General features: G+C 43.5%; 1 protein-coding gene across 3 annotated transcripts in view; it reads left to right on the top strand.

Moving 5' to 3' along the window:
- LOC147455031 (putative serine/threonine protein kinase IRE) overlaps positions 1 to 27,167 on the top strand; it is an 87,501-nt gene extending 60,334 nt beyond the window's left edge. The window contains exons 11-16 of one of the 3 annotated variants that reach the window (XR_015188726.1): positions 3,807 to 3,892; positions 3,976 to 4,064; positions 5,798 to 5,849; positions 6,304 to 6,360; positions 26,782 to 26,957; positions 27,069 to 27,147. Coding sequence is in view for 1 of the 3 variants with exons in the window: in XM_086516897.1 (XP_086373023.1) it covers positions 3,807 to 3,892; positions 3,976 to 4,064; positions 5,798 to 5,849; positions 6,304 to 6,360; positions 26,796 to 26,957; positions 27,069 to 27,167 (545 nt within the window). In the remaining 2 variants the exon portion in view is untranslated. Of the gene's footprint in view, positions 1 to 3,806; positions 3,893 to 3,975; positions 4,065 to 5,797; positions 5,850 to 6,303; positions 6,361 to 26,781; positions 26,958 to 27,068 lie in introns of those variants that run through there. The other 2 variants (XM_086516897.1, XR_015188727.1) reach the window with 2 other exon arrangements.
- Positions 27,168 to 27,484: the final 317 nt, after the last annotated feature.

The following is a 27,484-nucleotide window of genomic DNA, read 5'->3' as shown; positions in this document are numbered from 1 at the left end:
ATGAGACGTGCCGCGAGGGCCAGCATCAGCCCAGCGTTTTCTCACATGAACCAGCCCAGAAGGACCAGCGTTTTCAGCAAGTAAAACCTGCGTTTTCCAGATCAGCCTTTTCCCTTACCAAACCGACCCGACCTGCTTGCAGATCCTCGCCGGTTGTCCCTTGTCGCAGCAGTTTCATCAACGCTCAGTTTTCAACCAGAAACAGCCAGTGTTTTCGGCATCGTCAGCCTCAGACAGGCAGCGTTTTTGCATTGTAGAACCAGACTCTCATTGGTGGTTGCAGATCAGTCTTCGCGGTGCGACAGTAGCAGAACACCTAGTGTTTCCAGATTTCAGCATGATTAGCATGACCTTGTCGTTGACGTCCTCGTCTTTGACATAGACGCCGTCGCGGACCTCACCATCTTTGACATAGTACCCGCATGACCAGCATGGTTAGTATGACCTTGTCATCAACCTCCGTGTCTTCGACATAGAACCTCGTCGCCGACTTCTCCGTCTCCGACATAGGACCGCATGATCAACATGACCAGCATGCTCCCATTGTAGACTTCCCCGTAATCAACATAGTATCCATTATCAGCATCACAGCATCCAGTCATTGTATGAGCATTTGTGCAAGAATAAAGAAAGTACTTGCTTTGGCAACGGAGCAAGGGGGTCCTTGAGGGTTGGGACCCGACATCCCTGTGTCGTCTCTTTTCTCTCTCTTGTCTCTCTCTTTCTTTCAGTTCAGTTCAGTTCTATCAAGTGAAGTAAAGTGTCCCTTGTGTTTGTGCGGAGTACTAGATCGGAGCTAAGTCCATAAATACTTCCACTGCACCTGGCAGGGAGCCAGAGGAGCAACAAGAGGTTGAAGAAATCAAGGAAATTCTTATATCTAAACAAGTCCTAGCACAAAAGGAAATAAAAGGGAAGGGTAAGCTAGCTCTGCAGAGCTTTGGTCAAGCTCAAGAATTATCCAGCTCTTGATGCAAAGTGGATGGAGGAGGAGGACCTGTAGATACACCTTAGGTATTGAGCTTTACCTTGTGGCCTTTGGTTTTGCTCCTGAATCAGCGGGTTTAAGCCACTCCACTTCTTTGTCACAGATTGCCCAAAAGAGAATAGTGTCAACCAATTTCTCTCTAAGATTTTAGGGGTGTTGATAGGCTGACAAGACTCTACTGAGTGACTTTATGATATGTACAGAAAAGTTAACCATAATTTTTGGGATTGGGGTTAGGAATTCCTAACAGAACGATTCGTGTACTATTACAATTGTTCTCCTGTTTGAGTATGTGCTCTTGGAGTGACGAGATTTAGTGTATCAAGACATGCGTGAAAGATCAATGCGGTCTCGATGTGATGGCTAAGTAAATCATAATGATTATGGTTTACGTCTAAGATCTCAATGAGGATAGTGATGTGAATGTGATTATGATTGTTCAATGACTTGTATCTTTGTACCGGTGCACGGTTTGAGTCATCAAATGCATGTAAGCATAGAGTCAATGTCTAGTGAGGTGTTTTATTGTCCATAGTTTTGCAGGCATAATCAAGGCTAATTAGTAATTACTCTTCTTTTAGGGGGGTATGTCACAAAGTGATGCGTGGCGATTGACCTGCCGCAAGAAGTCAGATGGAGATGACACGTGGTATCAACCATATGGTACTGACGTTGGAGTCTGCGTAAAGCATGGCAGCTATTGTGACAAAAAACGGGATAAATGACGTTATAGTTTGTACACCAATGTGAAAGCAGATTTTTTTTTTTTTTTTTTGGGGGGGGGGGGGGGGGGGGGGGCGCTGTTTTTAGCTAAGGATGCTTGGGGCACGAGCTTTTTGTATCTGCTGCTTTGGGTTAGGTGCCTATGAAATAGTGCCTAGGGGGTTTCTCTCAACAGATTAGTACATGGTTGCAAGGTGACTCCCTGACGTTTGTACCCTGTGACTTATCAATAGAAAAAGAAGTGCCATAAGGGGTGCGAGACTTTGAGGTCAATGCATTTGGGAGACACACATACATCCATACTCGCATATATATATATATATATCAATCAACATACACATACAACACATACTCATAAATACATACAAGCACATACACATCGAGAATACCATTTGCACAAGAACATGGTGGAGTAGAGCAAAATTGAGCACCATCGACACTCAGCTTGCAATGGTTGCCAGGGGGGTGGGAATTTAAGAGCTCGAGAAGATCGAGAGCAAGCTCATTGGCTTGATTAGAAGCAACAAAAATCTTGTGGATGGCCACATCACCACCATCAATGTGGAAATGGTCACTAAATTTGCCAAGATGGAGAAGGAGATCGATCATCGAGGATGGGAGAAAGGAGGAGGAAGAATGGGCACAAACCAAGGAGGCATGGAAGGAGGAGGAGGAGGAGGAGGCATGGAGGGAACATAAAGAGGAATGAAAGAAGGAGAGACATGATGAGAGAGGAGATGGACATCCTCAAGGTGGAGATTGCCTTTCTTTGGGCACTCGAAGAGGGAGTGTTCATGGAGATGGACATGGAGGCAATAAAGGAGGAGCTAGCCAAAGCCATAACCGAAAGTGTCGTTGGGAAATGGAGGAAACAAGAGAGGGTCGGGTGGAAGTGGTTAAGTGGTATATCACAGGAGGCCAAGGAGGATGCACAAAAAGGGCTCGTCAACACCATAATTGAGTAGTGGTGCATGAGACATGCACGTGGACTCAATGTCGGTCACGTACTTGAGAACGTCAATTTTACTTGGGAGGGCATCATGCACACGCCTAGGATATTAACAACAAGAGGGACCACCCTCCTTCCTCAAAGCTTGGAGAGCCGGGAAGGATGCCACAAAGAAGATGGCCCTCAGCATAGTACATACAATTTCATGTGGAAGCCCGCATGACATTCATGAAGAAACGGGTTATACTTTGGAGCTTGGAGGGTGCTCCCATTTTCTTAATTGTTGACCTTACGAGGATGCAAGTGGAGCGTTGGAGAGCATGCATGCTGAGGGTGTTGTAGGCACGGGGAGAAGGCAAAAAGCCTTCTAATGGATGGTTCATTATTGATGGCTGACCTATGGAGTAGTAGTTTGAGGCCTGTGGACACATGCTAGCTCATTGAAGGAGGTACATATTGCAATTAGGAACTTCAATGGATTTTTCTTTTTTAGAGCTAAAAGTGCTTGAAATCCATTGTAAAAGAATTGTCCAACATCAAACTTTAAAATAAGTGCAATTTCAGCCAGAAGATAATAGTCGTTTTTTCTTCGTCTGAGTCTGAAATTGAGCTTTGGATCAAGGCTTCTCCTGCCAAGGTGAAGTATAAGAAGATTTGTTAAGGCACGGGAAGGTTTGGTCTCATTTGAGTTGGAAATTGATGCCAGACCTGCTTCCATCTTTGATCAACTGGTAGGTGAAGGGAAGTACATCAAAACTGATCCAAATTAGTTGAAACTTGTTGACAGACTTAAAATACCTTGTACTAATTATGGGAACCATACAAGTTGAAAATCTTGCAAATTTGGGCAGTTAAATAATAATCGCGCTTATTATCCAAGGTATTATATGTTGACTAACTGAATTTAACATAAAAAGCCATTCTTACAAGGAAACTTTTGCATCCAAAATCTGTAGGCTTAATGTTGAAAATTGTTCCACTAGCTCTTGAATCACATTTTGCCAAAAGCTTACCAAGTCACTTTGCAATTTCACCAACTGATTGTACACAGCTTCTTTCAAAGTGATGTTTTGCTTTCTTGTAAGTCATATTGTTGACCTTATGGTACATCACATTACTTTTTCATGCATTGTGTCTGATTGACAGGTAACAGTGCAGACTGGTGGTCAACTGGTATCATCCTTTTTGAGTGTTTAACTGGGGTTCCTCCATTCAATGCAGAGCACCCTCAGGTAAGAGTCATGGTGTTGAAAATACTGTTCTCGTGTTGAAGTGTCTTTGTGTGTGACCTTTGATTTGACTTATGTATACTCAGAGAATTTTTGAGAACATTCTGAATCGGAAGATTCCTTGGCCTCAAGTACCGGAAGACATGTCTGCTAATGCTAAGGATCTGATTGATAAGTATGTCAAAAGCTCAAGAGTCATTTCTTTAAAGTGTTTCTAGGTGATTGAACAATGTTTTAAAGCAATCGTTTTTACTTTAAATCTCATTAGTACTTTTCTCGATGATCTTATCTGAGGTTTTACTTGAACTTTTAAATAATTGTAGTGGTGTCCTATAATAACGTGGCATCCCAGACCTCATAGTGGATAGGCCACCAATATGGAACCCATGTTCTATCAACTAATGGATGTGTTTTTTTGCATAAGGACTGGTGGTCTCTTTCCTGAATTTGCTACAGATCTTTAAGGAGAACCATACGGCATGCATGCGTGTGGGTACGTGCATACACAGGCATGCATGGCACACACATACAAGCATGAACTCTAGCACGCAAGCATACATGGATACAGCCTATGCAATCCAATTCCTTGCCGCCTGTGATTGAAGGCATTCCTAAATAAGAGAAATGTATTTATGATTGTTCCTATCTGTCGCGCCGGATGCCAAGAGATATTTTATTCGACAGGTTTGGTTCTTGAAATTGCTGTTGGATAAGTATTATTTTATCTGGTCTTCTTGTGCTACCCCTTCTTTTTGAAGCCTCACTCAATAGGCTTGATTCAATCACATAAATGAAAATGCACAAGCTACCTCAATCTTCTACTTAATGAAGAACCTTTTGACAAATTGAACACTTATAAACGTAATCATACTCCTCCTTTCTCATTTTGGGCTAGTAGCATCAATATAACGGTGCCCACTAGTGAGTGTGGCATGCAAGGTTGTATCCGGACGCACGTATGGATCCATACGGTACTGTACGTCCGTACAATACAGTCCCGTACTGTACGGATCTGTACTGTACACTTTTTTTTTTATTAAAAGAAAAACAGCCAATCTTATTGAGCGCTCTTGTTTTCGCCCTTGTTCTTGGTTATTTGGGCGTCTTATTTAGGAGAGTTTTCTGTGCAACAGATACAAGAAGTTACCTGTAGATCCTTGCACAGGAAGAGTACGGACGAATTAAAAACATACGAATTTAACGTACCTAACAACTGAATCCATTCGGTACTACGTACAGGACGGACCGAATACGTACCGTACCTTACGTACCTTTCCACCTTGGTGGCATGTGTATGATGCAAATGGGTGCTCTATGAGATTTCAATGCATAGAATCCATTTTGAAAGGAATGCAAACGTTACAAATGACATAATTGCATGGACCTTGTGAAGAAACTGCTCGCAACCAATGCTTTCAAATTTAGAACTCACGTATTTATTTTTCACGTGATCAAAATTAACACCTTAATAGAGAGAGAGGAGTTACATTCAAGAGAGAAAATTTTGACCCTTTCTACTCAATGCAGCCACAATCTTTACATGTCTCATGAACCTAGTTCACTTTAGGCTTCTTTATATTGTGTAGTAACCTTTGTGGACATGTTTTGCATAGCACAAATATTTGTGCATTTCCTTGTACATGTAAAAATCTCTAATGTACAAATCCCTCCCCTCCCCTCCTGGGGCGTGCTCTCCCCCTTCGCTTCCATTTCCCCCCCCCCCCCCCCCCCCCCCCCCACGGAGCGGCCCTCAATAGAAAGAATCTCTGCCATTTGTCAATTGTACAAAGTCAGTTGTTTGAGGCAAAGAAGGCTCAATCTCTTTCCAGAAAGCAATATAGTACTCTTTTATTAATGTTTTTTGATGTCAGATTTTTACTGTGTTTTTGTTGTTGTTGTTGCATCTAGGCTACTTATTGAGGATCCTAATACTCGGCTTGGAGCCAATGGAGCTGCCGAGGTGTGTGTTATTATCTTACTAGGATTATATATGAACTATTCCTTCTTGAATTCGGTGTTTGGAAGGAGCACTCAGTAGTACATGGCACTCCTTTATAGATCAGCTCTTGTTTTACTTCTCTTACGAAGGCAGTATTGTAAATAACTTTGATGCCTGTTGTGCTACCTTAAAGATATCTAGTATCCTACTCCGGATATATTGGAAGCTTTGAATGCTGACGTTTCAAGATTTGTGCATTTAGTCATGTATAGATTTTCTGCTATGTGGTGATTGGGTAACTTTTAGCTAGTTTTTTATATGCTGAATTCAGACTGCTGCAATTTGGCAACTGCCAAATCTTATTATCCCAATGTGTCAGAATACTAGAAAACTAAATGTCATTAGCTGGAGGCAGTAGGTAGCGGTTCTTCTCCCAAACTGCTCTTAAGTTCTTATGCAATGTGTTGCTTGACAGGTGAAAAGGCACCCTTTTTTCAAGAACATAAATTGGGACACTCTAGCGAGACAAAAGGTGATGTGTGTGATCTGTTTGTTTGTGCAAATCTTTCATGTAATGTCTCTCTCTCTCTCTCTCTCTCTCTCTCTCTCTCTATTTTCTTTTCAGTTCATGACAAGAGCAAGCTACATTGTCGAGATGTTTTAGCTTTGGGAATTCATGCAAGCTTGTGTCTGTTCACATAGATGATGGGGTTGACGGGGAAAGGGGGGATGCAATGAATGACCTCAAATTTTTTAGTATTGTGATTTTGGATTCATCTCATATTCTATATTGCGTATGATCTGTTTGTTTGTGCTTTTATGTGGTGAGGTTTCGTAGACTTGAAGAAATTCTTTTGTTTGATGTTTTACAATCTATGACCTACCTAAGGTACATCTTATTGAAATGCTGGCTTCTGGAATTGGTTGTGTGCGCGTGCACACGCACACATGCTTGCATGTGCACTCATGCGCGCGCGCACACACGAACACTTTTTTTTTTTGGTAATGTCAGATTGAAAGCGAGGAAAACCCATAGAAAATATTACAAGCTGTAACTCGGAAACAATCAAAGTAAAGCTGGTAATGGGTAATAGGAAGCTCATTCAAGTCATAGGCAACTTGAAGAGACTGTCTAAGAGATATCTTGAAGAAAGAAACATATTCCACTTGAAGCTGCTGAAACATAAGGGAATTCCGTGCTTTCCACATTGTCCATAATACCCAGAATCTAACCCAGCCGAAAAAGTATCCATACGGCCGAAGCAAAGGCGGAAGCACTCCAAAGATCCAAAAAAACTTACCAAATTGAGATCCAGGAAAACGCGTGCGAAGAGCCGAAGAAATACTATCGACAAACTGTCTCGTACGAGAACATGACCATAGAAGATGCGATATATTCTCAATACCTGCACCACAATGAACGCATCTCGAAGAGGCCAATCTCCTAGAGGGCAGTAATTTGCCAATGGGGAGAACCCCAACAATACATCTCCACATAAACAATCGCTCCTTGAGAGGTAGCTTAGCATGCCACACTTTCATAACTTTACTCCGCCACCAGGTAACACTCTTATTCATAATCCATACCTTATTACAGTGTTCTTTGACCTAGGAGGACGACTGCAAATGATAATACACTTTCTTTGCCGATATCGAACCAAGCAAGGAACCAACATAGAGCCAATCACAAATTCGATTGTCTTCAAGTAGCGGCGGGATGGGAGATACAGAATTGACCAACTCCTTAATAATGTCCCACATGCGTTTGTAGTGTAACCCAAGTCCAAAGGTACGAGTAGCCTGTTTGAACGGGAGCACCCGTCCGTCAGCGTCGAGGACGTCTGCTATCCTATCAATACCTTTGTGGGAGAGAAAGTAAGCCTATCTAGGAGAGCGTTGAGCAAGAGCCTGAGCAAAAACTCTACTCCAATGCAAACTTTCCAGTCGAAGTGAATTTCCACAGACCTCATCTGTACCATTCCACAACAATTCTGTCGTGACGACCTTACAATCCGCCACTAGACTGGAAGCAAAGGGACATCCCGGAATTGTAGCCTCCACTTTATCAAAAACCACATCCCAATACGACGGCTGCCAATGGCCGAAGGCTGGCGTAGAAATCGCATGAGCACAAAAACGCAAGCATCTACGTCGAAGGCTGTTTTTGCTCAACCAACACCAACAACAAAGTAGCCTTCCTTGTTGTAACATGAGAACACAAATGAAGGATATTCAGGCCACAAGAACGCTTTGGAGTACAGAGCTTGTCCATTGCAAGCAGCCGCAAGCCTTTTTTGTGAGAGGAAGTGGACCAAAAGTGCTCCAGAGTCCGGGGTGGCCAATGCAACAGTGGTCGGAAAAATTGCATGTATGCCACCAAAATAGATTGCACTATTCTGAGCCTTACATGGAGCGGCCAGGTAGACAATTTCCAATACTGCATTTTAGATCTCAGTTTATTCTCAACCCATTGCAACAATTTTGCATTGTTAACCGACCAAGCCAACGGATAACCAAGATGTCTCACAATTTGATCAGGCTTCACTATCTCACCTGCCATAAAGAGCATGCCAATCCATTTGATGCAACGACAACGATTTAGATTTTCGAAAATTCACTTGCAAACCTGCAGCCAACCCATAAATATACAGAGCTTCCATTATATAACGAACATCCTCAGGATGATTTCTAGGCCAGAACATGGAGTCATCCGCATATGCTTGTGCCACAAAATGATCATGAGCTGGCAGTTGCAGTCCATGTAGCCGACCAGATGCTGTTAATGAGTCCAAATAGAACAGCAGAGGATGTGTAGCAATAGCATACAACATAGCACACAAAGGGCATCCTTGCCTGACCGATCGACCAAGGTCCCATAACCGAGTCAACTCACCGGCAAGAATACCAGCAGATTGACTGTTTTCGTAAAGAAAATAAACTACCTGGCGCATCTTGGGGCTTTGCCGTCATGATCTGAGCAATGAAGTCCCAGTGAACAGTGTCAAATGCTTTCTCTATATCAATCTGCATGATAAGCACATCTTGTCCAATATATTTTGCATACTCAATTCCAATAAAAGCATTGGCAATATTATCCATAATTTGCCTACGAGGAATAAATCCATACTGAGCCAGATGTATGTCGGAAAACAAATAGTCAGCAACACGAGTAGCTATCATTTTCGACAACAACTTGTAAACGACCGGCATAAGCGTTATTGGTCGCCAATGTGAAAAGTTTTCACACAATGCTTGCTTAGGCAACAATTTCACCAGTCCTTTCCACGATTGCGGCAAAGATTGTGCAGTCCATGCTTGGTTTATCATGAAAAGGAGCGGCTGCTTAAGGGATTCCCAAAAGCGAAGAAAAAATTCCACCGTAAGCCCCTCCCATCCAGGCGATTTCCAGCGACCAAGATGCAACAAACTGTCATACAATTCATCCTCAATAAAACTTGCCTCAAGGGTTTCTACATCATTCATTGTCAAGATAGGATGTACATACGACAATAGCAACTGTCTGGCTTGCAAAACCTCAGTTGAGAAGGCTTCAGGCCCGGCAAAAACCCATTGAAAATGATCCACCATTGGATCCGCCAATTGACCTTTCTTGGTCGTCCATTGCCCAGTTTCACCTTTAACCCTTTTGATAGAGGCATAATTCCTCGAATGATGCAAATGCTTAAAGAATTGTTTCGATGAACAACCTTTATCCATAAAAGTGTATTGCCTAGATCTAATTTTCATTTTTCAAGTTTTCTCTTATCATTACGCATCAACGAGGTTTTGGCTATGTATAATTCCTCTTGTTCAGAGCCAGTAAGCCTTCTAGTATGTGCAAGACTTCCCAAGGCTTGACATATCGCCTTATCTTCTTGCACTTTACTTCTCAACCAGTACATGTACTAAGAACCATAATCCTTTATGACTGCCTGGATACGCATGACAAAGCGATACCATGCCACATCCACATCAATAAACATTTGAGAGACAAGTGGAGGAATTACTGCTTCAATCAAATGTTAAATGTTGTATGTGAAAGATAAGCATTATTAATATGCAACAACCGCTTACGAAGGAGCGAGGAGTCTATATCTATTGCCTCAAAGTAGACCCAGAGGCAAAGAGGAAAATGATCTGATAAAGTAAAGAACGATCAATCCTCATATCACAGGCAAACATATCATATTGTGGAGTGCCCAATACATACCAACGATCCAATCGTGCTCTATATCCAGAGTGAGCATTATGAGTAAATGTATAACCCCACTCTGAAGAGTGCATGTTGGCCCATGGATCTAGGAGACTGGTTTTACTGACCATGACATCCCAAGAAGAGCATTCGGAGCTCAACATATGCGAATGACCCGTTGTGTTGTCCGTGATTGCAGGTGCATTATTAAAATCCCCTCCCCAAAAAGCATGTGAATGCCAGGGATATTTGTCCAACTCTTGCCAAAGACGATTTCGTTGTGCTGAGGCATTATAAGCATAAATGCCAGCAAATTCCAGATTATTTCCTTGGACAAGACATTGAACTACCATCCAACGCCCTGCCGGATTATTGTGTGCTAAAACTTGTTGCAGTTCATGACGCACCATCATCAAAACACCCGAGAAAGAACCAGTACCAACATAAGCAAAAATCCTGCATAATACGAAGATTGACCTACAAACTCCTGTTGATTATTCTCTTGTAACACCACTATATTTGCTTTATTTGTATGTACATAATGCCAAATTAACTTCCACTTGTCGTGGTTGCACAAACCGCACACATTATACGTAAAGCATATAAGGGGAGAATGCATCTGTACAGTATTTACAAGAGAAACATGAGGCACTATCATCAAGTGATATTGCCCATGGGCACATCCGCCTCCATACTAACAGTCAAGGAAGCGAACTACATATGCATTCCTTGGTGAGGATTCTGATGCAGAGGCAACGACCCAGATGTCGGTCCAAGAAGAGCATCTTTATATGAGTGTACCACTCTGTCCCACGCTTCAACGAGTGACTTATGATCTTGTGATGTAGATGTGGAAGACCCACCACTTCTCGCATCCAAAGCAGGCACATAATTTCTTGAAACAGGCGAAACACGAGGCTTAACTGGCTTCTTTGGAGTTTGCCAACCATTAGTAGAATCTGTCATTTTAGCTTTGCCCTTTGTATCTGTCTTTGTAATAGGATGCACATTAGGCATGCTTTTATTCTGATCTTTCCCTTGTTTGGCCTACATACTTCCATTAGCATCCCCCATCTTTGGTCTCACAAATGCAGAGGAGGGGGAGGCAGCAGTGGTTCCAGATGCCGGAAGAGCAGAGGGCGGTAGTTTCAGCAAAGATTCCTGGCATGCAGACTGCATATGGCCAAATTTTTCACAACCGAAACATGCACCTGCAAATTTTCCTCATTTGAGTTTAACGGCCTTTTGCCTACCATCGGATCACCCGAGCAAACCGTTATTCCTGACAGCGTCGGCGTATCCGTATCCGACAACACAAAATCTATTAGAATTAGTATCCAAATTCGAGGGACATATCACTTTACCCAACTGAGAAGCTAGGAGAGGCAAAAAAATGCTTCCAAGTTCGTGGAAATCCAACTATTTCCACTTACACTGGGCACCTATGTTGAATCAAGCTCTGATAGTCTAAAGTAAGCGCCCACGGCAATACATGTGTCATTTGCATATTGAAAAAGAAGGGCGAAATTTCCAATAATTGCGAACGTGCTTCCATGTCTGCCATTAACACCTCATAAAAGCCACGGGCACCAAAATACACTCCTCGGACAGCTTGTCGTTTCAACAGGAAATCAACCCATTGACCTACATCCTGTGCCGAGGGCATCTTTCCATGGAAGAACAAAATGACCGCATTTAATGCATACTGTGCTACCGGATCCATAAGTTGTTGTACCGGAATAACCACTTCGGTAGCTGGCTGCTGGCCTTCCCAAGCATTCCGAGCATCAGCAAAATCCTCTGACAAACACTCTTCGATGATATTTGCAGCATCCATCGTGGAAAGATCCACTTGTTTCCTACGCTTATATACAGCTTCTTCTTCTTTTTAAAAAAAAATTATTCTTTATTTTATTTATTTTAAGGTTTTCTTAGCAAGAACTCTGCTGAACACACCGACAAAACAAACTCTTGCTAAAGTGAATACACAGATACACCCACTGTCACTCACACGAGAATCTGACAGAAGGACCGCATGCAGGTGAAAATGATCTTCGACCACCGGCGCGCCTAAACGGCATGCGTAGTGTAGGAGTTCTGCAGGGCAGGGTTGCGCGCAAACGAATGGCAGAGGACCGCGTGAAGGTGAAAATCATCTTCGACCACCGGCGCGCTTAAACGGCCTGCGTAGTGTAGGAGTTGCGAAGGGAGGGTTGCGCGACAACCGAATGGCAGAAGGATTCACTACACCGAAACCAACCGTCATTGCTTTACACACCCACACACATGCGCACACAGAGGAAGGAGACGAAATCTGTTGCACTACTCTGTACAAAATCCCTGCAAGACGCTTTGTACCTCAAACTCCTTCAAGCCCGCATACATGCCTGTCTACCCAACAGGCTTCACACACACACACTCACACACACACTCATAGACACACACACTCATACACCCACACACACACACACACACACAGAGTCCAGCGAGCACCCTCTTGTGAAGAAACAGCAGTTCGCACTGGTCGCCAGTGGGAGAATTGAGCGCACAGCAGGCAGCAGGTTCTTCTGAGGGCGAGTGGAAGCGCGCGAGAGTGCCTAGGGTTCGCGCAGTAGGGCAGGGAGCAGACCTGTTAGTTCTCTCTCCCACACACACACAGTTCTCTCTCCCACACACACACCTCTCACACCACGCGCGCGCGCACACACATAGAAACCCCCCAACCCTGCACACGCACACAATCAAACTGTCGCACGTAAAAAAACACGAGACTAACAAAATACACGCGCGCTCACACACACACACACACACACACACACACACACACACACACACACCTGGTGAAGCGACAATCCCAAAGCAGATGGTTGACAGTCTCATCACTGGCGGAACATTTGGAATAATGAGAAGAGCCGATGTATCGCGCAGCAAGGAGAGTTCCAACAGGGAGAACTGCCAACAAACAACGCCAGAGAAACAGACACTCCTTAAGAGGCAATTGGCATTTCCAAAGTGGAATAAAGAGCCTTGCTCCACCATAGATCAGATTTATGCAAAGACCAAAGCGCTTACAATGATCAGTGTCACCAGGAGGTTTATTTTTCCCGTTGCCTTTCGTAAATAAGTATTAGATATATTTATTTTATTTTTACTTGTTTGTCCCAAAACCCTTGAAAAGGTGCAAGTGGACATTGCATGGCCAGTGTGAAACGGCTGCAACCAAATGGGTTTCTCACATCGGGGATCTAGGTCGGTCAGACAGGGACTGCCCGGGCCAGTTAGCACTGAATTCTGATGAGTATGGAAGCTCGTGTGCGCCAAACTGGAATTTGGGCCACTCGTCAAGTCACTGCAACTTTATAAGTTGAAAGGGGCCAGTAAATTAACCCACATTGTAGATGTTGGTCAAATGGTAGTCTTCAATGATGGCTAGGAGACCGATAGGGACGCCATAGAAGCATCTCCTAAAATTTAGGGAATTGCTATTTTGGACCGGAAAATGTGTTTGCGTCATTAGCTCTGGAATGACAAGGGAAACATTTTATTGCTCTGCTGCCAAGTCAACTGACGCACCAGTTGAGATATTTTTAGCAGGGAAAGCCCAAACTCGGAAACTGGGCGACGTGTCAGCCTTTGAGCGATTCTGCCACTCTGGGAGGCAAGAACGAGTTGCATATCAACAAAGGGGGCGCCATTTTCAGCCTCAGGTGGATTGTAGCAGGTACAGAAGCTATGGAATGCTTACCTTGCCCTCTATGCACAGTATGGTGACGGGAGTGATGCCCCGCACGCTACATACTGCTCTCTTTCTTCCCTACGTATAGTATGTTATGCCCCACTAGTGGGCTTCTCATTTGACCTATGTACAGCTGTGGGGAAATATGCTTTCGTGCCGAGGCAAGAGCCTCTTTGCACAGGAACCAGTGTAGCTAGCTACTGCACCAAAGCAGGTACACGAGAGGGTGATAACCTCTCGATTGCGCAGTAAATTGAGCATTGTATGCTTGCTGTTTTTACTCTATTTTGGGGCTGTTTTGAGCCCAAAATGTTTCCAGAATCAAGGGGCACTTAGCCCAAGGTGCAGGGAACAGTGCAGGGATAGTCGTGTGCCCAAATCAGGTCAAAAACAGGGCTGAACCAGAAATTACAGCGACCTGCAATTTACTGTTTTGTGCTCCCGACTGAGGGAATATGTCCGTGGAACAGAGGGCCTACCTTAGAAACTGATTTGGATTGATTTCGGTATCGTTATGTTGCCGAAATTTTGCCGAATCTGGAGCGTACTAGCTGGATGCAGGTGTCGTCTTCCAGGGGCTCTTTTTGTAATTCTCTCTCTAGATTAAAGAAATACCGAGAGGGGCGCCGGTCTTTGGGGCCTACAGGGTGTCGGTCTCGTGTGCGCAGTGACATTCTAGTCGCTGGACGCAACTGTGTTCTCTTCCCTTCTCAGTGCTCTGTGTAAAGTTTATAGGTAATTGATATAGTACTGCCCTCTATGTTGTACGGGCCGGTTATATGGTTCCATCGACGAGATAGTCACTTTTTCTTCAAAAAGTGCAGCGTGGATTGTTGTGGGTGAAAGCAACACAGAGCTTGTCGATATGGTAGAGAAGAGAGACCAAGTACCTGAAGAGGGATCTTCCTCACATGGCACAAAGAAAATTCCTTCAACTCTTCAAGAAGAGGACAGGTTGTTTAGAACTCAATTGCGTTGTTGCATGGACATGTTTCAGCAGTTGGCTAACAACCCAAGGATGCAGGAATTCTTACAGGCTCCGATGCAGGGTTTTCAGCCTCCTACACAGGGCATGACTGAGCCGTTGCAGGAAAAGGAGATTTCCAATGCGCAGAGGACTCATGATGCTCGAGGGAAAGCCCATGTGGTTGAGCAACTAGCGGTGTCCAATGATCCAAAGCAGCTTGCTTTAGCTGGACAGGAACCGTTTGTGAATGGTCAAGGGAGCAATGAACAGGCTATGCGTCAGACCCTTCCATTACCTAATACGTATCCTGGTTATTTTGGAGGTGGTTCAGTGTTTCTAGCTATGGTTGGACCTTCCACAGGTTATATGCTAGGGAATGTGTTCGGGACAATGCAAACAGGCATGGGTAACCCTATGTACGCGAACATGGGTGTCCAACCAGGTTTTCAGGGTGCCTATGGCCAGTTTCGAGTGCCTAGAACACAATTTGGTATGGCTGGTTTTTCGCAGCCATACGTACAAAATGAAGATATGACAGGGAAAACAAGTGATGCGAGTGCTGGAATGAACACTCATGGAGCACCACTGTTACATGCACCTGTTTATGATAATGTGGCTCCTTTGAGTCAACGTAAGGATTACAAGGAAGGTGGGCAGGGAGTGAAGTTTGAAACTTTCAGAGGAACTGAGGACCAATTAAAGGCTTTGACCTTCATACAACAGTTCGATGCAGCTTATGCTGGAGGCAACTTCACGGAATCTTCAAAGATACGCAAGGCTGCCACTTTCTTGAAAGGGAATGCGCTTCAATGGTGGACCGCATTGTTGAACCAAGGTCAAGCCCCAACAACGTGGGTCCAATTCAAACAACTTTTTGCGCCTGCATGGTTGACAAACACTTTTGAAGTGGATGTGATGACGGAATGGCACGAGTTGAATGCTAAACATTGTGCGAATCTGGAAGAGTACAATAAACGGTTTTGGGCCGCACTGTTGCCAGTCACCTTTTACAGGTTTGTGCCTTTGTCAGAACAAATTGAGAAGTACTGTTGCGGATTGCCCAAGAAAATCAGGGACTACTGCACAGACTACTGTCATGAATATGTTTCAATTGATAGAGAATGCAAGAGTGGCCAACAATCTGTCGAAGGGAGATTCCGATGGATTTAATAGCCACAAGAAAGGGGCCCAGGGCAAACAGTTTTCAGCCAAGGGCAATGTTGCAGCAAAGCCTTCTAAGTCTCCTGCAAAGAAGCCCTCCACTGAAGAAGCTGACACGTCCAAGAAGCAGTCTAAATGTTCTTCGGAACGAGGACAAGGACAAAAAAAGCATTTTTTTGGCAAAACTTTTCAAGAAAGGAAAGCTCTTAGGGAGGCCAAGAAATGCTACATTTGTGAACAGGAAGGCACTTTGCAAATGAGTGCCCACAGAAGAAGTCACAGGATAAGGATGACAAGTCAGACCATAAAGGGAAGAAGCCAAAGCCGAGTGTAGGACTTGTTCCAGATTTGGTTGGAGATCAGCCAAACACAGATGCCACGGAGTTGTGCAGAGCTTGGGGCAAAGTTAGAGACCAGACAATGCTGGTTTTCTTTGATCCAGGAGCCCGTGCAAATTTCATATCACCAGAATTGGCATCAAAGTTGGGCATTCGTGCAGAGGAGATGGGTATGACAGGCGAAGCAGGTTTGGCATGCCCAGGACATTCACCCTGTTACTCCCATTCTGGGAAAGCTTCGTCTGCACATTCAGAGCTATGTGGATGCGGAAGAATTTCATATTATGCCGCTTGAGGGCTGTGATGTGTTATTGGGTATCCCATGGTGTTACAGGTTGCATGCTATGGTGGATACTTACAACAAAAAGATTACCCTTGTACATAGAGGAAAGACTCATGTCCTTGATGTAAAGCTTAAAGGCGAGTCTGATCCAGTTGTTTCTGCTTCTGCTGTTTCATCTGTAATAAAGAATCATCTTTCTGCGTACTTGATCTTTGCAAAAGAAGTACCTCAAGTTGTATCTAATTTGTCTACCTTAGATAAAGACAGGTCAACTTTTTTGAGTGGTTTCAGTGATTGTTTTTCGGACTCTTTGCCAGGGGAGTTACCTCCTGAGAGACCTGAGGATCATACTATAGATCTTGTGCCAGGTTCTAGTCCACGTAATAGACCACCATACAGGGTTAGTGCAGCCCAGCAGAAAGAGATTATGGGTCAGGTCAACGAGCTTTTAGAGAAGGAGCTGATTCAGCCCAGTTCATCCCCTTTTTGTTCGCCTGTACTCTTAGTGCAGAAGAAGGATGGTTCATGGCGCATGTGCATTGACTATCGCGCCTTGAATAAGAATACCATCAAGAACAGGTTCCCCATACCGAGGATAGATGACATTCTTGATCGGCTTGAGGGAGCGTCATTGTTTACTAGAATAGACCTAAAGAGCGGGTATCATCAGATACGCATTAGACCAGAAGATGTCCATAAGACTGCGTTCCTGCCACATTTAATAGAATGATGGACACAATTTTTAGACCACATAGAAACTTCGTGGGTACCTTATTTGATGACATGATTGTCTACTCAAAGTCTGAAGAGGAGCATAGGGATCACTTGACCGCAGTTTTCAATGAGCTACACAAGAATAGGCTACTCATTAATGCGAAGAAAAGTGAGTTCTTTTTGCAAGAGATTCACTTCCGTGGGCACACTGTTTCAAAGGATGGGGTATGCATGGATCCCGCTAAAGTGGAAGCAATTAGGTCATGCCCAGACTTGAAGTCCGTACATGACATTCGAAGCTTTCTAGGCTTATGTTCCTATTACAGGAGGTTCATCTGAAATTTTGCTGAGATTGCTTCTCCACTCCATGCACTGCAAGGAAAAGGAGTTACTTTCAAGTGGACAGCCAAGGAAATTTTAGCGTTCAAACACTTGAAAGAGAAGCTGACTTCAGATCCGGTAATTTTTTTGCCAGATCTTTCTAAACCTTTTGTGGTTCAATGTGATGCGTGTGGCCATAGTCTTGGTGCAGTTCTAATGTAGAATGGCCGAGAGTCGTATATGAGAGCAGAATTCTTTTGAAGACTGAAAGGAACTTGCAAGTCTATGAGAAAGAATTGCTGGCAGTAATTCATGCTCTCACTAGTTGGAAACACTATTTGCTAGGGGCTGATTTTGTTGTCCAAACGGATCATCAAACCTTGCGATATTTTCTTACACAGACGAAGTTGTCTGAGAAGCACATGCGATGGGCAAACATCTTGTCAATGTTCCATTTTCAGATTGTGCATGTGCAAGGGAAAAAGAACGTGGTGGCTGATGCGTTGTCACGAAAGCCCCAAATTTCAGCAGTGTCAATTCCGTACCATTGTGAACTAGACGAAATGAAGGCACAATATGCTGAAGATTCAGATTTTGCAAGGATCTATGACCAGCTTTTTGATGGGCAACATCATGAGCACTATATGCTTAAGAATGACTTTTGCATGATGCATGGAAAGTTATGCGTTACTAAACAGTTACGGCCAAAGATTTTGATGGAAAGTCATGCTCCACCTTATGCTGGGCATCGTGGAATTGATGCGACAGTGAAAGGGGTTGAGGCATTCTTTTATTGGCCAGCTTTGCGTCAAGATGTTGACACATTTGTAAGATCATGCTTAGTATGCCAAAAAGTCAAATTTGACAGACAAAAGCAACCGGGATTGTTGCAGCCATTGCCGATCCTTGATAGGCCATGGGAAAGTATAGCAATGGACTTTATCTTTGATCTTCCAAGGACGCAAACAGAAAATGATGGGATTTGGACTATCATTTGTAGGTTCAGTAAGCAGGCCCATTTCATTCCTGTTAGGAAGAAGATAAAGCCAGAACACATGGTCAAGATATTCATGAGCAATATCTTTAAATATCATGGGATGCCTCAGTCAATTATCAGTGACAGGGATCCACGTATGACGAGTCTTTTCTGGAAGGCATTGTTTGAGAACATGGGCACTACGCTCAAGTTCTCTTCTTCGTTTCATCCGCAAACTGATGGACAATCAGAAGAGGCAAATTCTACTGTCTTGGACCTGCTCAAATGTTATGTCTCAGAGCCCAAGGCAACTTGGGAACACCATCTCCCATTGGTTGAATATGCTTACAATAACACTGTGCATACGTCAACAGGTACGGCACCATTTGAGATAGTGGAAGGCAGAAAGAAAGTCCCGCCCATTTTGTAGACTAAGGACAAGATATTTGAGGCAGACAAGTATGTGCAAGATATGGATGAAACATACAGGAAGATAAAGATTGCTCTTGAGAAGACTTAGGCTAAGCAAAAGAAAGATGCTAATCTTCACCGTCGTGAACTTGTATTTTCACTTGGTGATTGGGTACTTTTGCGCTTTGAAAAGGCTAGGTTAAGGAAAAGGAAAGGCAAGGAACGCTTGTTTCCTAAACTCAATATGCGATATTATGGTCCTTTTCAGATTTCAGAAAAGATTAGCGATGTAGCTTACAGGTTAAAGCTACTAGAAGGCTGGAAAATACATAATGCTTTTCATGTCAGCCTTCTAAGGCCCTTTGTTGGTGATGTGCCAGAGAATATGCTTGATGAGGAACAACCCGAAGTGGAAGAATTGGATGAAATCCTTGTTCCTGAACAGATATTGGCACATATAAAAAGGAAAGGTTAGAGGAAAAGTTGCAAGACGCTATTTGGTGAAGTTCAAAAACTATCCATCCTTAGATGCCAAATGGATGGAAGACTTTGAATTGGTTGATTCACCTCAGCTATTGCAATTGTATCTTGAAGCCTTTTAGATGGAACCCACAGTGACTTGATGCAGCCTTTTTGGAGCAAGGCAAGAGCATGATTCATGATGCTCAAGAGAGTAGTTAAGCAATTGTATCTACTCTTTCCATACAGAATTTAGCTAGAGAAGTTTGTGCTCAAGAGTACACTAGAAGACTTCTATGCTTGATATATGTGTTGTAGCCAGGTTGGTGGGATTGTTTAATCGTCCAACGCTACATTTCCGGAAGCATGTATATCTTGGATTCCCATCATAGAATGTACGTGATATCAGGAGATATCCGCATCTATTATTGGCATGCAAGCGAGGTCGCTTGCAGTATTTCAAGGGTGGGGTGTGTCACCAGGAAGTGTATTTTTCCTGTTGCCTTCCGTAAATAACTATTAGATATATTTATTTTATTTTTACTTGTTTGTCCCAAAACCCTTGAAAAGGTGCAAGTGGACATTGCATGGCCAGTGTGAAACGGCTGCAACCAAATGGGTTTCTCACATCGGGGATCTAGGTCGGTCAGATAGGGACTGCCCGGGCCAGTTAGCACTGAATTCTGATGAGTATGAAAGCTCGTGTGCGCCAAACTGGAATTTGGGCCACTCGTCAAGTCACTGCAACTTTATGAGTTGAAAGGGGCCAGTAAATTAACCCACATTGTAGATGTTGGTCAAATGGTAGTCTTCAATGATGGCTAGGAGACCGATAGGGACGCCATAGAAGCATCTCCTAAAATTTAGGGAATTGCTATTTTGGACCGGAAAATGTGTTTGCGTCATTAGCTCTGGAATGACAAGGGAAACATTTTATTGCTCTGCTGCCAAGTCAACTGACGCACCAGTTGAGATATTTTTAGCAGGGAAAGCCCAAACTCGGAAACTGGGCGACGTGTCAGCCTTTGAGCGATTCTGCCACTCTGGGAGGCAAGAACGAGCTGCATATCAACAAAGGGGGCGCCATTTTCAGCCTCAGGTGGATTGTAGCAGGTACAGAAGCTATGGAATGCTTACCTTGCCCTCTATGCACAGTATGGTGACGGGAGTGATGCCCCGCACGCTACATACTGCTCTCTTTCTTCCCTACGTACAGTATGTTATGCCCCACTAGTGGGCTTCTCATTTTACCTATGTACAACTGTGGGGAAATATGCTTTCGTGCCGAGGCAAGAGCCTCTTTGCACAGGAACCGATGTAGCTAGCTACTGCGCCAAAGCATGTACACGAGAGGGTGATAACCTCTCGATTGCGCAGTAAATTCAGCATTGTACACTTGCTGTTTTTACTCTATTTTGGGCTGTTTTGAGCCCAAAATGTTTCCAGAATCAAGGGGCACTTAGCCCAAGGTGCAGGGAACAGTGCAGGGGCAGTCGTGTGCCCAAATCAGGTCAAAAACAGGGCTGAACCAGAAATTACAGCGACCTGCAATTTACTGTTTTGTGCTCCCGTATGAGGGAATATGTCTGTGGAACAGAGGGCCTACCTTAGAAACTGATTTGGATTGATTTCGGTACCATTATGCTGTCGAAATTTTGCTGAATCTGGAGCGTACTAGCTGGATGCAGGTGTTGTCTTCCAGGGGCTCTTTTTGTAATTCTCTCTCTCTAAATTAAAGAAATACCGAAAGGGGCGCCAGTCTTTGGGGCCTACAGGGTGTCGGTCTCGTGTGCGCAGTGACATTCTAGTCGCTGGACGCAACTGTGTTCTCTTCCCTTCTCAGTGTTCTGTGTAAAGTTTACAGGTAATTGACATAGTACCGCCCTCTACGTTGTACGGGCTGGTTATAATCAGCCAGCCAAGACTTCTGCAGAAGAGAAGCATAAATGTTGTGGGTAGAAATGGCATCAAGAGAAGTGTCCCATAAAGTCCAATCTAGCATACGGCATCCACTGGCTAGAGGCGGAATGGGGAGGAAAACAGCCAGCATATGCTCAAGCGCACTCCAAATTTGACGATAATGCATGCCCAACCCAAAGCGTGCAGCTGCGTGAGTGGGAGTTCTCAATAGATTTACATCTGATCGTGGAAAAACACATTGGGAAGCAGTGGAATGCATCTTTTGGTACTAAAAGGTACACTAGAGTATGGAGAGGGTACACTGGAATTGCGGGGATTCTGTGATTCAGACATGGCAGGAGATCTCGACACTCGGAAATCCACCAGTCGGTATGTCTTTACTCTAACTTGTGGGGCTATCTCTTGGTGTTTGAGACTACAGAAGATTGAGGCACCGAGTATTACAGAGGCTGAATATATTTCAGCCATAGAGGCCTCCAAAGAAGCTGTTTGGCTTTGCCGTTTGATTAGAGATTTTGGGCTTCCATTAAGTTCAAAACCCAAGATAACCTTGTAGATGTTCTCACTAAAAGTCTTGCAAAGGCTCAACATGAGCATTGCATCCAGTTAGTGGGAGCTGGTTAGCTTAAAGGTACCACTTTGAGCCTTTAAGTGCAGGTTGCTGGGTGTAAAGTGTAACAAACTACTGATGCGTCAAAGCCTAAAGAATGGAGCCAACTTACAGATGTGGCCGAGGGGCCTAAACTGTCACAAAGTGATGACGTGGTTGCCCGAGAGCAGAAACCCTAACCCTAATTTTTGCCAAAAACCCTAATTGTTGAAACCCTAATTCTAGAAAACCCTAACCCTAAAACCTACAAACCCTAATTGTACTGCCAAAAACCCTAACCCTAACCCTAAGGGCAACAGGGAGGTTTTCGCGTTTTTCATTGGCTGATGACGTGGCAGGCTGTACGGATTTTTGTGATTTGCGCTGGCAGCTTTTTGGCTTTGCTTTTGGACCAGAAGCTTTTGAGTTGTGAAAGCTTTTCACTGTAATTGCTTTTTAGGCCAAGGGCCTTTAATTATGAGGTTAGGGCTCATTCTCTAGCATGCTTCCTGGACAAGGTGCAGAGTCTGGAGTACCGGCTTGTACTGTGTTGATGCAATATAAAGAAATACCGAAAGGGGCGCCAAGGTTCGGGGCCAATATTCTCTGGGGTGGAATTCCGCCACTCCGTGTCGTGTGTCGTCTCTCTCTCTCTCTCTCTCTTTTAGTTCAGTTGTTATTGAAGTGCTAAAAGTCTGTTCAGTCTGTTCTTTTCTATTGGCACGTGGTGCCCGTCTTGTGTGAGTGGTATCAAGCATCAGGCGTGTGCTTTAATGAAAGCATACCGGTCCTACGAAAGAGCAGACAGAGCAAACCGTTCATGTCTTACATGGCATAAACCATTAAGATTACTTGCAAAAGAAGGATCCAAGATTTGTTTCAAGTTACTGTTTTTCTCAGAGGCAGGGCCGTGCAGATGTTGATAGCTACCAAGCAACATACTCCAAGTACTTGGCAAGCTTTCAAGAAATATTTTGCACGAAGTTATATGGTTTCTGACATTTTTCTTCAGAGTGCAACTTCTGGCAGAGTCAGGTATCTTGAAATGCTTGCCATGGAAACCCTAGCAGATTATATCTTGAAATTTCACGACATCTCCCAGTAGATGTCTCTTCACGATCAGATGACCTTGGAGGTTCAGTGCGATTGCTATCTTGGGACTACCATTGCCGCCAAAGAACACTGTTTGTCCAAGAGCTGATGGACCATGTTGTGCTTGGCTATGACCCTATGGAATGAACCTACCCCTAATTTTTTGGTGCAGGTTTCAGGATGGAAAGTAAGTCGACTTTTCGAGCTTGATTGATATCGAGGTTGCTTTTTAAAGTTTGAAATCTGTTTGAGAACTTGTTTGGTGATCCTGTTTGGAATTTGTTTTGAAATGGATGGTATTTGTTTTGAACCTATCTTGGTGCCGATTTGAATTGTTTGACTCTGGTTTTAATACTGGTTTCAATGATTGGTGATTTTAGTCCTGGGTGGAGTAGTGAGAAATTATGTTTGAGAATGCTTGTTCATACTCATGGCCCAAACCCTTGTGGTTATTTGCGGGGGGAGTATTGAATGATTGAAAAGTGTTGTTTTTTTACTCATGGCCCGGACCCTTGTGGTTATTTACGGGGGGAGTATTGTTGTTGTGACTCCTGGCCCGGACTTGGATGGTTATGCGGGAGGAGTATTAAGAAGTCTCAGTAGTGGTTACTCTCAGCACCTCCAAACGACGCAGGCTGTGGTCTGGGGGGCGTTTGGTTGTAAAAGGCCTCTATATCTCCCGGCCTGGACCTTTTTAGGTTATGCGGGAGGAGTGATGAGGGAGTCGTTGAATATCTCCCGGCCCGGACCTTGTTAGGTTATGTGGGAGGAGTGTTCATCGGCGGCTTTATGTTTCTATGCCTTGTAACATGCATATGTAAGCATTTGTGTTGCATTGTGATGTGCCAACTAGTGAATATTCATAATTGGATGAGATTGCCTGGGTATGTAATTTTAGTGCATCAAGACACCTGTGGAAGATCAGTAGGGTCTGGGTGTGATGGTTGATTATACTACGCCGGAATATCAAGAGTTCCGATCTGGACGAAAGGAGAAGCTAACTCCTTGATCAAAAGAGCAGAAAGGAGAAGCTAACTCCTTGATCAAAACAGCCGAAAGGAGAAGCTAATTCCTTGATCAAAAGAACAGAAAGGAGAAGCTAACTCCTTGATCAAAAGAGCACACTGATTGTCCCTTGGAATGACCCTTGGAAATTTTTTAGCTAACTTGAGTTGTTTTGCAGATATGCTGTAATCGCGGACGATTACTCTCTTTCAAGAAGGGGAGATGTAACAAACTGCTGATGTGTCAAAGCCTAAAGAATGGAGCCAACTTACAGATGCGGCCGAGGGGCGTAAACTGTTACAAAGTGATGACGTGGCTGCCCGAGAGCAGAAACCCTAACCCTAATTTTTGCCAAAAACCCTAACTGTTGAAACCCTAATTCTAGAAAACCCTAACCCTAAAACCTGCAAACCCTAATTTTGTTGCAGAAACCCTAAAACTGTAGAAACCCTAACCCTAACCCTAACCCTAACCCTAAGGGCAGCAAGGAGATTTTCACGTTTTGCGCTAGCTGATGACGTGGCAAGCTGTACGGATTTCCGTGATTTATGGTGGCAGCTTTTTGGCTTTGCTTTTGGACCAAAAGCTTTTGAGTTTTGAAGGCTTTTCACTGTAATTGCTTTTTTTAGGCCAAGGGCCTTTAAATATGAGGTTAGGGCTCATTCTCTGGCATGCTTCCTGGAGAAGGTGCAGAGTCTGGAGTACCGGCTTGTACTGTGTTGATGCAATAGAAAGAAATACCAAATGGGGCGCCAAGGTTTGGGGCCAATACTCTCTGGGGTGGAATTCCGCCACTCCGTGTCGCGTGTCGTCTCTCTCTCTCTTTTTTTAGTTCAGTTGTTATTGAAGTGCTAAAAGTCTGTTCAGTTTGTTCTTTTCTATTGGCACGTGGAGCCCGTCTTGTGACATAAAGGCCCTCTCATTATGTATAAACTCACATAACTCACACAGGGTGTGAACACACCTTTCTGTAATCTAAAAGCATGTAACATACATTTTTTAATTTTTAGTGTACTATCGAAAGTACACGCAACCTCTCTCTCTCTCTCTCTCTCTCTCTCACACACACACACACACACACACACACACACACACACACACACAGCCAGCGCTAGCACCTGCAACGCCCCAACATACCTACATGCCTTGCCTCAAGAGGAAGCAAAGCCAGGTGAAGAAGAAGCCCCATGAATCACTGCATGTCTATAAAAGTGTCCCACCTTATTCCATGCATCCGCAAGAGTGCGATTGTCATTCCATGGAAGAGGTTTTTGCACGGCAGATTTCACTTCAGGAGGTACATAATTGCAAGAAGAGAGTTGTGGGCATTTATTAACGGTCTTCTTGGGGGTCACCCAAGGAGATTCTTCCTCCGAGTCCACATTTTTCCCCTTATTCCTTGTCTCATGTGTATAGTTTTTCCTTTGCTCGGAATGTTTGGAGAAGTATTAGATTTGACCTTGCCTTTATCCAAAAGCAAAGTAGATGCCCCAGTAGTGGTGGATCTAGGGTAACAGGCTTCTTTCTCATTGGAAACAACTAGCTGAGGAATAGCTGAAGGAGGAGGTTGCAAAATAGGATCAAGACATTTCGATTGCATGTGTCCAAATTTCCCACAACGACAACATGAATTTGCAAATTTCCCCCATTTGAGCTTAAAAGTGCGTTTCCCAATCAGAGGGTCCCCGAGTTGACTGTAATACCTTTAGGGGTGGGAACATCTGTGCCCGGCATGCGCGGGCACCCACAGGGTTGGGAAGGGGCCCGAGGGACATGGCGAAGGAAGGCATTGTACACTCATACTTCTTTACTCTCTTTATTTCTGCAATTCTTTCATTAAACTTTAAAGGATTCTTAGACTTGATGAAATTCTTTCATTTGGTGTTTTGCAATTATCAGATGCCTAAGATACGATAAGATGTTCTAGATTGCAGAAATGGTACTTCATGAGTGTGCGCACGCACACTCAATGGGGTTTGGGGGTATTTTCTGAGGCGGGGGGTACATGGGAGAAGGCAATGATGACCTCATACTTTTACAATTTGAAACTTTGAAACTCTTTTTTTTTGGTAGTCACTCGTAAAATCTGAAGTCACTTTGCTGTTTTTCTAAAAGTTGATAGATGGTCCATCTGAGTTAGTCTGATTTCACCGCCATTTTAGACGATCTGATGATCATGAATTGGTATAACATATGAGTTGTTCAAGTGGAAACTATTAAATACAACCCTGAAGCTCAAGTGCATGAGCCTTTTGGGTTTCAAGATATGTGAATTGTTGGTCATAGAATTGCTCTGAAATGCTTATCTTCGTTTCGAAAGAGCCAGAAATTTGCTAGAATGAAATGCACATAAAATGTAGGTTCTTCTGGAACATTTTTAAGACTAGCAATATAACATGTGCGTGCTGAGCATTAACCTCCATTAAATGCACTCAATGATTGATTAATTAATTTGATTTTTTCCCATAAAATCTTAGAGCTTGATGTTTCCTTATTGTTTGGTTAACTGCAAGACCTGACCACTAGATGATGATTCTATTTCGGTTTGAATCTTTTACTATTACGAAGTGATGTTGGAAATAATCACATATTGATTGTTTGAGGATGGGCGTTGAAAAGGATTTCCCATTAGATGTGAGAAACTTATTTTGAGGCATTATATGTATAACTGAGTTTTGTTTCACTATGATTTTATATCAACTGCTCTATAATTTATGGGTTGTTTAGCTGGTACTTGAAATATGGAATAAAGGTGCCTACCTTCTTCAACATTTGTGATTGACTGACAGCTATCTACATCCAGGCTGCCTTCATTCCTACTCCTGAGAGTCCGCATGATACAAGTTATTTTACAAGTCGTCATTACTGGAGTGGTGCAGATGGTCTCGCAAGTCCTTTAGCTGAAAGTGCTCAAGCTCAAAATTTATCCGATGAAGAAAAGAGGAGGGAAAAAGTTGATGAGCAGGTTATTATTGCCAAATATTTCTCTATCAGCTTGCTGGTTTATTGCATAAAATATGTTTTATAAAATGCAAGAAGGGTTGTTTAAATAAAGTTAGTAATCCTTTGTTTGCAGTTTGATCAACCAGGAGATCTTGTAGATTTTTCAAGCTCACCATCATCTAGGTTTTCTTTCAGTAATTTTTCATTCAAGGTAAAAGATACTCCTTTTTGAGTGTGCTTAATGGTAATACATGTCAAACAGTTGATTTCTTTTGAAATTTCGATTATTAACGAGAAAAGTAATTCACTTGTGTTGCTAAGATTGTGATCTCTCCCTGTCTGCTTTTCCCTCTCAAAATGGTTGATTGGTTGATCCAGTCAACAAGTGAGAGGGCACTTGGATGTACATAGGGAGCCGAATGTCTCACCAGCTAGGCATAATAAAACCAGGAAGGTACAAGGTAAACAAGGACATACCCACTAAGAAATGTAATGCAGGACAAAGAATGAACGGAAATGCACTAAAGTTTTGCATGCTCCTTGTATTGT

Source organism: Adiantum capillus-veneris, chromosome 7 (genome assembly GCF_014529385.1).
Source record: "Adiantum capillus-veneris isolate H3 chromosome 7, ASM1452938v2, whole genome shotgun sequence".
Lineage (NCBI taxonomy): Eukaryota > Viridiplantae > Streptophyta > Polypodiopsida > Polypodiales > Pteridaceae > Adiantum > Adiantum capillus-veneris.
Note: the sequence above shows the minus strand (reverse complement) of the source record. Positions and strands in the feature narration are given on the sequence as shown.